The sequence below is a fragment of the Vicia villosa genome, unplaced genomic scaffold, assembly GCF_029867415.1.
Source record: "Vicia villosa cultivar HV-30 ecotype Madison, WI unplaced genomic scaffold, Vvil1.0 ctg.001512F_1_1, whole genome shotgun sequence".
In the NCBI taxonomy this organism is placed as follows: domain Eukaryota; kingdom Viridiplantae; phylum Streptophyta; class Magnoliopsida; order Fabales; family Fabaceae; genus Vicia; species Vicia villosa.
Window position 1 is genome coordinate 217,774 of NW_026705645.1, and position 13,535 is coordinate 231,308.

The 13,535-nt window shown below is 35.9% G+C and overlaps 2 protein-coding genes across 2 annotated transcripts; both read left to right on the forward strand.

The window, feature by feature from the left end:
* The first annotated feature begins 2,421 nt into the window (after window positions 1–2,421).
* Window positions 2,422–2,897, forward strand: LOC131635578 (uncharacterized). The gene is made up of 2 exons (XM_058906213.1): window positions 2,422–2,568; window positions 2,661–2,897. Exons 1-2 carry the CDS (start codon window positions 2,422–2,424, stop codon window positions 2,895–2,897), a joined length of 384 nt encoding a protein of 127 aa, XP_058762196.1.
* A 2,392-nt stretch (window positions 2,898–5,289) lies between these two features.
* Window positions 5,290–7,732, forward strand: LOC131635561 (uncharacterized). Its single transcript, XM_058906189.1, has 8 exons — window positions 5,290–5,495; window positions 5,567–5,640; window positions 5,767–5,808; window positions 6,211–6,252; window positions 6,658–6,741; window positions 7,107–7,194; window positions 7,313–7,410; window positions 7,493–7,732. Exons 1-8 carry the CDS (start codon window positions 5,336–5,338, stop codon window positions 7,508–7,510), a joined length of 606 nt encoding a protein of 201 aa, XP_058762172.1. The 5' UTR covers window positions 5,290–5,335; the 3' UTR covers window positions 7,511–7,732.
* Window positions 7,733–13,535: the final 5,803 nt, after the last annotated feature.

Consider the following 13,535-nt stretch of genomic DNA (forward strand, 5'->3'; position numbering starts at 1 on the left):
TATAAGTTTTTCCTGAGAGGCTAAACACCTCACGTAAAAGACTTATAGTCTCATCACTCATGCTACATATAACTACGCCTGAGGGATTTAGACTCTCTAGGCTAACAAAGCTCTCTCATGAGGGATTTAGTGTTTCCTTGACCAGAAGCAGAATCAGAAATCACGCCTAAGAGGCACGACCGATATCCAACCTAAGAGACTTGATAACAAAAATTATTTTTTGAAGGCTTGATAGAAGTCTCGCTCGAGAGGTCCAACGCCTCACTTGAGATACTCAGAGTCTCTTCAGCCAAGCTCAATATATAATCTCTACCAAGGGACTAAAAGTCCCAACAAACAGACTCATCTTAATGCCTCGCCTAAGAGACTTAGAGTCTCATCAACTAGGCTTAATATATAATCTCGCCTAAGGGACTGAGAATCCCAACAAATAGGATAATCCTAATGCCTCGCCTGAGAGACTTTGAGTCTCATCAACCATACTCAATATATAATCTCGCCTGAGGGACTGAAAGTCTCTTCAAACAGGTTCATCTCAATGCCACTCCTGAGGAACTTGGAGTTTCCACATGCAGAATCCAATATAAAGTCTCATCTAAGAGACTCAACTATAAAGTCACGCCTAAGAGACTTAAATATAAAGTATCTCCTAAGGTACTCGACTATAAAGTTTCGCCTAAGGAACTTGAATATAAAGTCTCATCTGATGGGGCCGTACAAGAAAGCCTTAAGAATATAAGCACCCTTACTAAACCACTTCATTTACAAAACCTTCGTGTTTGAGGGGCTATGTAATGTTATATTTTTATTAGGTCCTAAGAGAGGACATCTTACGTAAAGGCAAGGAAGGCCAACGGAGGGGAGGGTCATCTAACGAAGCCTCAGTCGCCTGAAATGCTCCATGAATCTGCCCAAAAAGGGCCGAGAGGTCACTCAGGTGCGACAATACAACCCTTCTGATTAGGCTCCCAATGTCCAAATTGCTTGATAAACGTGGGTGATATCGTTGGCCCATAATGACTAACTAAAGAGGGTCAGTCAGGAGAGGAAACCATTTCCTCCATGATTCTAGAAAAAATAAGTCTTCCTTTGACCGCTTTCCTGGTCATGGAGTTAGGGCTTTACCGCCCATTAAGTCTGCAACCAGGCCCACTAAAGACTCTATAAATACACCTCCCTCGTATGAGGAAAGACACATCCCAAGTGATACCTATTCTCTACACCCTAATGAGCTCACTATAGTCTTAATACATAACTGTCGGTAATCACACGCTTGCCATCAAGCATCACCGATAATCAACAGAGCCTCTCACCTCACGTGAATATATCTCTTAAATCACCTCAAAATACCACCGTACAAGGTTTCTCACCGTTGTAGGCAAGCCCTCACCATCATATCCTATTATAAATTTAATAAGGTCTCCTAAGTCTCTCTGTCCTTAAAGGGAAAATACACACATGTACTTTTTGACATCTAGAAGCTACTTTAATCTTAAGAATTTTTTTAGTAGTCTTTAGAGATATCTGTAATTTGTTGATCATCCTTTATTGCTTCATCTAGCCTATCATGTCATGCTAAAAAATTCATAAAATAAATGTGAAATTGAAGCTTCCTCCTATTAATTGTTTAAGTTCAATATCAGATAAGTCCAACTTCAATAATATAAAAATTTAAACTTGTGGGAGTCTCATTATAGATTCAATGAGAGTTTATGTTAATGATTTTTTTACTACCATAATCCATCTATTGTTGATTCGGCTGAGCTCAGAGACTAGTCCAAGGTTAAAGAATGACAATGACTAGTTTGTAGTTAACATGATCATATCTTAAAATGTTATTTCATTCTCATAGATCAAACACAGTTGAGGTGTGAGATTAAACATATTTATAGAAAAAGTAATTGTTGTTTGAAAATATTGTTATAAATTCCTAATGACTAGTTTGATTTGATAGAAATTTTAACCCTTCATTCTTCTTTAGTTTTATTGTTTTCCGATAACAGTAAATAAATTTCTTTTTCTTTGTATTATATTTTTTTTGTATTATTCCTTATTATATTATAATAGGGTTAAATACCTTTTACCCCCTGCCAAACAAGCGAGATTTGATTTTGCCCCCTTTAAAAAAAAATTTGTTGCGCAGACCTTACCAAATTGAGTTTCCAACCATTTAAACCTTGTACCATGTTTTTACCTAGAATACCAGGTTTCCATCCTACGTGTCTGTTACCAGTGCCATTTTTTTTAAACCAATTGCCACGTTGGGTCATCATCATCTTTTTCCCTCCTTCTTCCTCACGGACCATAAAATCCCCAAATCAAAAACTGTGAACACTAGGGTTTGGCAAATCGTGTCCATCATCAACGGTTGCGCAGTGTTGTTCTTCATCATCTTCTTCGTCGTCATCATCACTAATAGGCATGGAACAAAGCTACAGCAATGGAAGCAGCAACTCGCATGAGATTACGAGTGTTCCCCAGTGTGGTTGTCGTTTGCCAATGAAGATGTGGGTAGCAAATACAATGCAAAATAGAAACCGGAAGTTTTGGAAGTGTCGTTTGGCTGGGGTAATATGTCGTATGATTTATATATTTGGCTGGGTTAATTTGACTCAACATATATATATGTGTTTTATGCCAATTTTTGTTGATGTTTGCAGGGTCTTAATTCTTGTGACTTGTTTTTATGGGACGATGAATTTGCCACAGCCATGGGTGAAAGTTCAAAGAGTGAAAATCGTGAATGCAAGAAATGTAATGTTGCATTGGTGAAGTTGGAAATAACAGTGAAAAAGCTTGAAAAAACAAAGTTGAAAGTTACCATAATGCAGAAGAAGATGTTTCAGATGAAAATGGGCTTCATGTTGTTTGCAGTGATTTTGAAGTTCAAGATTTAGGCAGTAGAGTTCTATAATAATAAGATTGTTGTAGTGTGCTTGTGTTAAGTTGTTATAGTATGTTTGGTTTAAGTTGTTGTAGTCTTGTGATGGGAAAATTATGTAAACTTCAAATGAATTAATGGAAAATTTTGTTTACAATTTATGGCTTTAGATGTATTAAACTACCTCATTGTTTTGTTTATAAGGTGTAATGAATCAATTGTGCACCAGAAAATAAATTGTAAACAGGTAATGAGCACAAAATGTTGTTCATATTAATCAAGACATTAAGTCTTATACTGTCAGAACAATAACTTACACAAAACACCATTAACTTGTTCAAACATAACATTAACTTACACCACTCAAAGATCAGTCAAAGATCACTTGTTCAAAACACCATAAACTTACACAAAACATAACATTGTCATAAAGTTTACATAAAACATGAGACAAAACATAAAGAGACAGGATTATATTTCTTTGCTTTCTTGTTTGATTTCTTTGATCCACTACCCTCCTCTTCAGCTGTCAATGACATTGGTTGGTCACTATTGGAACCTGGCCCTGTAAATGGTTTTGGTTTTTAAACCAATTTATCTTGATTCTTTCACTTGACCTCTTTCTCATTGGCTTGAGCTCTTTCACTACTTTCTTTTTCTTGTTGGCCTCTTTGTAATTCTGTGCAGTGGTGATGTCTGGTAGGCTTGTTATGATATCATCAGAAATTCCATCAAAATAGTCAGTCTGAGCTGGATCAGTTGGGATAACTTCTGTTGCCTGTGTTGCATCAGTAGGGATAACTTCACTTGCTTGTGTTGCATCAGTAGGGATAACTACACTTGCCTGTGTTTCTACAGCAGTTTCATCATGGTTTACAACATTTTGAGTAGAACCTTCACTATCTCCTAATCCTTCCACTACTTATTCATCACTATGATCCTGAACATCTATTTCATTAACACATCTAGGACTAACAACTGAAAATGAGACATCTACTACATCGTGCTCTACATACAGTACACGCTCTACTTCATTGGCATAAGAAAATGCAGCTACATCATAGCAGTCATCATCTTTCTTAATTTGGAAAAAGTTGGGATCAATTTCAACAACCTTTATTCATACCCTAAATGTGCCTTCACTGTAACCCCACTCATTCAACAACTTGTTAACGCAAATCATGGTAAAGTTGTCAATGTGAATGTCAGTTACATGTGTCGTTACCCCTCCCCTGTATATCATATCCCCGTCACCCATGCTCACAAATTCCCCTCCATGATTGAAAACAACACTGATTAAATGCATATTCTGAAAATTTTTAAGGAAATGAAAAATTTGTTAAACCCTAAAATAATGACAAAACCTAAAATTTGTTAAACCCTAAAATAATGACAAACCCTAAAATTCGTACCTTTCCATCTTCAATAACTTCTTCTTCTACAGGTTCGTCCCTGTTCACAACATTGGTTTTCTTGGTTGAATGGCTTGACTGAGTCGTCTTCTCACTCTGGCTTGACTGCGTCGTCTTGCTTGACCGCGCCGTCTTCTTTGACTGACTCGTCTTCGTCTTGCTCGTCTTCGTCTTCTTCGATTTCGCCATTGCCCTAACTTTCGTTTTCGCCTTTGCTTTTCTCAGAATGATTTGACCTAATTTTTTTCAGGGGGTAAAATGAAAATTGTAAAACAATAACATATATACTATGGCTTACGTGGCATTGGTAACAGACACGTAGGATGAAAACCTGGTATTATAGGTAAAAACATGGTAAAAGGTTTAAATGGTTGGAAATTCAATTTGGTAAAGTCTGCGCAACAATTTTTTTTTTAAAGGGGACAAAACCAAATCTCGCTTATTTGGCAGGGGGTAAAAGGTATTTAACCCATTATAATAAATGGATAAAACACAATGTGCGCGTGTATATATTAGTTTTTAGAAGAAGAAAAAGGATAACACAAATTGGGGAAGTTGCAGCAAGATGATGTCGTTTGGCATTGGAATCTCTATGAATTGACCGCGCCGTCTTCTTTGACTAACTCGTCTTCGTCTTGCTCGTCTTCGTCTTCTTCGATTTCGCCATTGCCCTAACTTTCGTTTTCGCCTTTGCTTTTCTCAGAATGATTTGACCTAATTTTTTTCAGGGGGTAAAATGAAAATTGTAAAACAATAACATATATACTATGGCTTACGTGGCATTGGTAACAGACACGTAGGATAAAAACCTGGTATTCTATGTAAAAACATAGTAAAAGGTTTAAATGGTTGGAAATTCAATTTGGTAAGGTCTGCGCAACAATTTTTTTTTAAAGGGGACAAAACCAAATCTCGCTTATTTGGCAGGGGGTAAAAGGTATTTAACCCATTATAATAAATGGATAAAACACAATGTGCGCGTGTATATATTAGTTTTTAGAAGAAGAAAAAGGATAACATAAATTTGGGAAGTTGCAGCAAGATGATGTCGTTTGGCATTGGAATCTCTATGAATTGCTTCTCTTTGAGAATGTCTCCTTCATGTTATGCACTTTCCCATCTTTCACTGTCTTCTTCTTTTTCTCCATGTTCTTCCTTCAACTCCAACAAGCTCAACTTGATTCAAAAAGCATCCTCTCAAGGTTAGTTTTATTTTAAGCTTCTTTGCTCACTTCAAATTGCTATTTCAAATGTTAATTTTGCCATGATGCAGAAATTCCTAGTGAATTAGTTGAAGACTCAAAATTTGTTCCTATTAACTCTGAGGATCCAAGTTATGGTCCACCTGTAAGTCATGGTTAGTTTTTATTCCATTCAAACTACATGTTTTTACTCCAATTTAGCTTCATTTTTGTACCATTTTTGAACTAACTTCATGTGTACCTAAATTTGGGGGTTTCTTTTATTTTGCAGGCCTTATTGTTGTTGGGATTTGAAGCAGATGAAATTTTCAAGGTGATTTGTGCAATAATCCTTATACATGCTGTGCTACTTTCTTATGTTTTTTTGTCTCTCATTGTTCTAAGCCATTCTTTGCTCTGATTATTGCTTATGCTTTCAACATGATGACCCAATTTGATAATAGCTCTGTAGTATCGACACCCTTGAAAAAATGTGTGTCAGTGTCCGGGTCTGAAATTGACACTGACACTTGTGATTATGTTTAATTTATTCATTTTTTCATATTATTACTAGTGTGGAAGTTTCAGTGTCGGTATCGTGTTTCCGGTGTCCGTGCTTCATAGATTAATAGAATTATTGTTTGCTTAAATTACAAAATAGATATAGGAAGAAGATGTTTTATTTTACATTTTTTCAAATGTGTCATTCATTAATAGTTTATCCGATCTTGTGCAGATTCGACAGTTTTTGAAAGAGTTAGAGGGTGATTTTCTGAAGGTAACATTTTGTTTCTTGTCTTTCATGTTTATATTTTATTGCTAAACCAAGATCAATCAGTCTAATCCTGGTAATGGAGGAGACTGGAAAAGAAATTAATAATCTGAAAAACCAAATATTGCTTTAATGTACAACTGCTACTTTCTTCAGTCTATGATGACTTATTTGACCTAGATGATGCAATAAGCTAAACTTAGTTCTCAATAGACCATTACTTTGTTTAAAAAACATCAAGAATTTTGATAAGGCAAATCACATATAGCACAATCTATTGTGGCCACCGCATAAGAAAAACAAGGATAATGAATATCTATGTATTTTATGCCTCTATCACCGAAATTCGATTAATCCTAAATAAATTGACAGAAAAAAAAATACCAAATGTAACATATATTGCATTTGTAGGTGATCTATTGTACCAAAGACATGCTTACGCGATCACTTTGGGAGGCAATGCATACATCACAAGAGAGATTGGAAGATGTCGAGGTAGTATTTTTTTAACAGCAAGTGCTGTACTGTTTTCATATAACTTCTGCCCCCTTGGCATTTGTTCATGAGTTTTTACTAACAGAGATAATAGTTTGTAGAAATGAATTTGTACTAACAGAGATAATAGTTTATAGAAATGAATTTGTACTAACAGAGATAATAGTTTGTAGAAATGAATTTGTAATCAGAATAAGCTTCACCGTTGTGTTGTTTGGCAGCTGTTTCTTACGGATCCATCATTTCTTTGCATGAATTGTTAAGTAGAGGATCATTATTATAGGTTTTCTAACACCTAAGCTATGAGAATATAGAATTAAGTAGCTATTAATATATGATGTTAAGCATTGCGTGCCTTGTTGCAGATAGACAAGTCACTTCCTCGAATATGTTTCTTATCTGGTTTAAGTGGAGAGGAGATGATGATGTTTGTTGATGCTTTCCAAGAAACCGGTACAAAAATTTGTTCAGCGTTAAAGTGTTCAATTAACAGAATGATTTCATCAACTATGCCTTATTGGTGTGTTGGCAATGAAACCTTACTCCGCAGTTTGTAACTTCTTTTATGCAGGACTAAAGTCAGCTGCATTTGCAGCTCTTGTTCCCAACAGTGCTGATAAGCCACTGTATGAGTTGATAGAAGAAATCACTGGAGATCATGAGATGTTGGTTAGTATTTTTATCTAGAATTTATAATGTTTATCGTTCTCTTTGAGTTTATAGTTATGTGAAACTTTTTTATTGGTCGCAGACTGGAGAACAGTTGTGATAAATTCCAAGTGAATTCCAGTTTCAAGGAGCACACTTGCAAAGCAGACTCATTATCAATATGAATGTACTTAGATTTGAAGTATATAAAAACTAAGTTATGTAAGTTAGCAATTCATTATTTGCTCAAGGTATAATCTGTTTTGTTGTAGTAGGAGTCACTGTCAGAACTTGATTCATGATAATATGCCTACTGGAACTGGAAACTATATATACCCTTTAACTGTTTGTTTCGAGGGTAGGACCATTGAGATTGAGGTTTGGGGAGAGGTGGTTAGAATTTAGTCATGGGCGAGTTGGACACAGGTCGAACATGTTTAGAGATAAATATTTTACGACTCGACAACTTGTAACATTTATATTCCCTATAATTGGGTGGATAATCCAAAAATACACGTAATTTTGACTGAGGTTGTAATTTATTTCTAGAATTGGATGAAATGAGAGGTTAGCAAAGGCATCCAAAAACTGTAATATGAGAATACAAAGAGTTATAAAATTGTAGGTTTATTTGTTTTTCAAGAGAACAAGAATTATAAAAAATAAATTGTTCAGAAACATATCATATATAAGAAAATTGTTTTGGTGAAGGCAACCTAAGATATGAGCTCTCGTATGTCATAATCGGTTGTGTCATAATTCTGTGGATAAAGTGGCAGAGTTGTAGTATTTTTTTTTTTTTTTTTGGCTTTATACCACCGGTTTAGTCCGGTTCGGGGGCGAGTTCTGGCATCAAGTGGTTTCATCCCCCTCCCGATCGCATATTGGCAGAGTTGTAGTATTTGGTCTTGTGGAAATTGGATAAAAGTCACTCAAACTGTTGCATCTGATTAAAGGCATTCCCGTTTGAAAATTCTTTGCAGAAAAATCAAATAAATCAAATTCAATAATAACATCATTATCAATGGTAGATTTTCTAAGAAAGACGGGATTTCTTTTATTAATTTTGGTGCATGTAAAAAATTGTTTAAAGTTAATAGATGATGATGATAGTTAGGTAATTAAGTTAATAGATGATGATGATGGTTAGGTAATTATACATGTCCACAATAATTGAAATATTATGACCATTGTCAATAGTAATATTATTGCTCGTAAAGAGAAATCGAGTCGGTGTCCATGTACAATAAATCCGGGAGAAATAGAGAAGATATGCAGTGCTAATTGAACATCCACATAAGTAAGATTTTGTGCAGTTGTTGCGACATGAGCTTGTTAAGTCCTTGGCCCAAGAAGTCTAGGTTGTCTCTTTGAGTGCTAGACATGAGCGGCAGAGTGGACTATGGCTACCACAGTGAGGAGGCAATTTCTTTTCCCATGCTTTAATGTTCTTCCAAGTCCCTGGCGAAAAGTAAAAAATGCCTCCTTAAATTCGGAGAAGCATCTTTAGACGCACCATTTTCACACAAAATAAGGGCTATTTGTTAAGCACCCCTCACTTTGCCAAACTTTAATTCGGAGATGCATCTTCGAATGTGTTTCACAGTTTGTTCGCAGATGCATATCAGAATTAAGAGAAATTATCGGAGATGCATCTCCGAAAATTTTCACTGTTTGTTTTCAAACTAAGGGAAATTTTCAGAGATGCATCTCCGAAAATTTTTAATCTATATATAACGCGCGCAGACCTTTCTCTTCTCCTTCATTTTGCTGAATCTTTTTCTTCCTTCATTGGAGCTCGTGAGCAACATTGTTCCAATCTATTTTTCAAGCAACATAAGAACATATACTTCAATCTTACCAATCCCAACTCACTCCACATACTACATTGAAAAGTATTTATCCTCCTCAATATTGTTATGAGTAAGTTTCTCATTTAACTTTTTTTTACTTTTGATGAATGTATTAGGTAAAATAGTTTGCTTTTAATGCATTAGGTAGTATTAGATTTCGAAATAGGTAATGTTACAAACGTGCACTATAATTTGGATGCTTTTGGGTGGTTATGGCAAAATTAGGAACTGCTTCTGCCATTGAAGCAAAACACAAAGCTTTTTCGGAGATGCATCTCCGAAATGGGTCCTTTTTGGTTTTCGGAGATGCATCTTTGAATTTACTCCTTCTTGCTACAGAAATTTAGAGAATTTAAAACTAATTTTTTGGTTCGTTTTTTCCAGGATATTGGCTGAAAACAACAACAGAATGTGACTCAGCCGTGAAACCCTAACCATGTTCGCTCGCCGCGAGAGGGCCTTTCAACATAAGCATGCCAGAGCAAAGTGGTTCCCTGCCCCTAGGACTCACAACGAGGAAGCGTCGGGTTCTATAAGCCGCCTCTCACAGAGATCCTCATCACAGGCTCATGTACACCAAGAGGAAGCTCTTTTTACAAGTGATGATCTCCCTCCACTTGCAGATTCTTATCCAGGAGGGCTCATTAACACATCATTACTGATACATTATGGAGACCATATTGCTCCGCATGTCTGGGTCAGAGAGGTATATTTGTTAACGGTTGTAATTTTTTTGTTTAAAAAAAAATCAATTCGACTAATGTTGTTATATTTTTCTTTACCGCAGGAACATGATTGTTTGAAATCTATTAATCATGCCAGAAAGATTCACAATATTTATCATCCTATAGATGATGTCGCTTGCCTTCTACAACTTCCCATTAGGGGGAAGTTACTTGATCATTCTAGGATCAAACGCGATAAAGCTCAGGAGACGATGGTGATTTATTTGGGAGTTGGCCCAATGGAAGCCCTTAAACAGTGTGAGAACACCAAATGTGCTTATGCTAAATTTTCATTCTTGAAAGAGCTTTATGAACAAAACTTGGAGTTGGTTGAGGAAGCGGACGACGATGATCTACAGGTTACATACCATCGAGAGTGTGCTTTGAGGCGTTTCTTCCTATTATTAGTTGGCACGTCCATGTTTGTCCACAAAAGTGCAACGCACGTATATTAGTTGGAGGCCAATAATGAGTGGAACTAGGGGGCCGCATGCTTTATATACCTGTACGCCAAGCTGAGCGAAGGTTCTCTTTAGATGACAAAGCAAATGACAGGCTCCTACACCCTGCTGGTTGTAATTTTCATAGCCACTGTAAATTTAAAAATAATTTCTTTTACACTTATTACTAATGTATTTTTTCTTATTCGTTTTCAAGAATGGATCATATCACATTTTCTCCGCATACATGGGTTGATCGTGTGTTAGGGTATACTGAGGATCGCCCACGTGCTTGCATGTATTGCATTCGTAGATGGAATGATGTTATGCGGTCATTTTGTGTGTATATTGACAAGACTCAGTATGATAACATTGACTAGACACCATACGCTACTCACAGAGACATTATTCCATTTGACCACATTTCATATTACACCTGGTGGATGGCATGTGGGAGTAATATTATGTAAAGGTATCTGCTGGAGTGATGCATACGTCAATTTGGATTTGTGCAAATCATTGTGAGATCCCCCTTGATGGTTGCTCCTACCAGCATCGTCTGCAGACATCTTGATGGTATACTGGTGGATTACGAGAGTTATCTAGTACCAGAGGAGTATCAGAGTATGTTTGCCACTAGTCAGTGGCATTATGTTTAGGGTTACATGACTTGGTTTTATTCTGTGCCACACCATGTCATGAGACCAGACGCTCCTAGACTTTCACCTAGGCCCGCCCATGATGAGATTCTGGAGAATGAGAAGGTCAGGGATGACCATGTCGTTGATGTGTTGTTGATCTGTTAGAATATTATGCGTATTACGAGATAGGGCATAGAGATTGGGTTGTTTGAGAGAGGTGGCAATGATGTGGTTTCCCTAACACGTCCTATTCTTACTTAGGCACGAAATGCCTTGGGTTACCGACGGCAGAGGAGGAGCCATGTGCAGTAGGTTACGCCTTTTATTTTCAGATGTTTTCCAATATTTTCTATATTGTGTGAACTATGTTTGTAATATTATGACATGTTTTTTTAGTTATTAATGTATTACCCTTTTTGAAATTTTAATGGTTGAATCAAATTATGGATTATGGCACAGTTAGTCAGATTAAAAGGACTTTAGATTAAAAAACATACAAACTTAGACAATGTTTCTACCCGCATTTCATGCAGGGAAGTTTTGAATATGCATATCTGAAATCACCTTAGAAATATTTGAAGATGCATATCAAAAAAATTCTACTGAGTGAATAAATGGATTGAGGGATGTTTTCGGATATGCATCTTCAAATACACCCCAAATATTTTTGTTGATGCACCTTTGAACTAATATTTGGCAAAAATGATTCATGATGTGTTCGGAGATGTGTTTTTGGGTTTTCAGAGGTGTGTTTCACTATACAAGGGTGGGAAAAGAAATTTCCTAGTGAGAAAGGCCACTATTGGTGTTAGTTTGGAAACTGTAGGAAAGCCCACTACTGATATTGTTTAGATACGGAGGTCATTGTTGTTGTTGATTGTTGTGAAATTGAGAGGTTCGAAAAAAAACACCGAGAATTTTGATGTGTGAGACAAAAAATAGTGACAACTAAAAGAAATAGCCTCGAGAAAAATTAGTCAATCTTCTAACTAGTTTAAGCAAAGGAAATTGTGTGTGTGGATTTGCTAACACAATTTCACAAATTAATTTTGTGTGGGGTCATTTATTTTGATCGTCATTGTTCTTTGTTTTCCATATCATCATTCTCGGTGTAACTCATTATATCAATTTTCACAACAAGTGGTGTCCAATGTGGGAAAATGGGTTACGTTTACAAGTGAGCACCAAGAGTTCCAAATGAAACATCAAAAAATATTTCAGAGACAACAATTTTGGTTTGTAAAAAGTGAAGATGCAAGCAATCTTAATTTTAAAAAAAAATGTGTAAAGGAAACCAAAAGGGAAAGAGATCCAGGTCAAAATACAAATCTAAGGGTTTTGATAAGTCGGATTTAAAATATTTGTATTGTCACCAAATCGTTCACTTCAAGATGAATTGTCTCGAGAGAGGGAAAAGGAGATTATGTTTAGATTTTGATTGACTCTAATGAGGATGGTTATGAAAGTGTTAGTGCACTTGTGATGACAAGTTATGACTTAGTATGCTCATATCACATGGTTCTACTGATTCTTTATCTAAGTGATTGTTCTAACCAAGAAAAGTTAGACAACTCCCAACTTCGTTCTGCGGAAACCTTATTCAGTTACACTGAAATCTTCTATGGAGTATATAGAAACTCTTCCCTTGATGGATGATCGTCATCAAATACCATAGACAAAAGGCAATTCTTTTTCCTTATACACACAACAAAAACTTCACAAAAAACACCAGCTTTCCTAATGTACCTTATATCTACCTGTTACACTCAATATTTAAAGTTGAGCACCACAACAATGATTTCTTGATATGAGGTTGAAGATGGTGAAGGGTATCTACAGAATCACACACAACATAGTTAAAAACTCTCACAACATCAACATTCTATGAATTTTTTCACAAGGTTGAATCAAAGAGATAGTGTGTTTGTTAATGATGAAACCCGTAGTTTGTCAAGTTCTCTGAAAGTATAGGTGTGGATCTCAACAGATCTCACTATGGGGAAATCTCATTGTGAGACTTCTCTGTCTTGATGAATATCCTTTTGTCAATCAATAAGATTAACCAACTAAAAGCCTATTGGCTTACTGAATGACCAGCCAGGAAAAAAACACACTTAAAGAGTTTAAATTTGTGTTAGAGGTTAGGCGCAAAAAGATGAAGAAAATACAAATTGATTCGAATCAAAACATGAGGTTAAGATACGAATCAAAGAAAGAATAATTTGAATCCAAGGTTGTAAAGTGAGGAATTGGTTGCACAAATCAAGATTTGAAACATGATTTGTGTCTATCATTCAAGTCACACTAAAGCATGATTCGAATCACAGTTCTTTTTCTAAAGAAAATTTGGTCGCATAATTCGAATCAAAAGTCTTGTGATTCGAGTCAAAGAGTGTTGTGATTTAAAAAATTACACACGTCACTAATTCGAAACAGGCTAACAGAACCACTTTTCAAACTTCATATTGATGTTCAATTCAAACCACC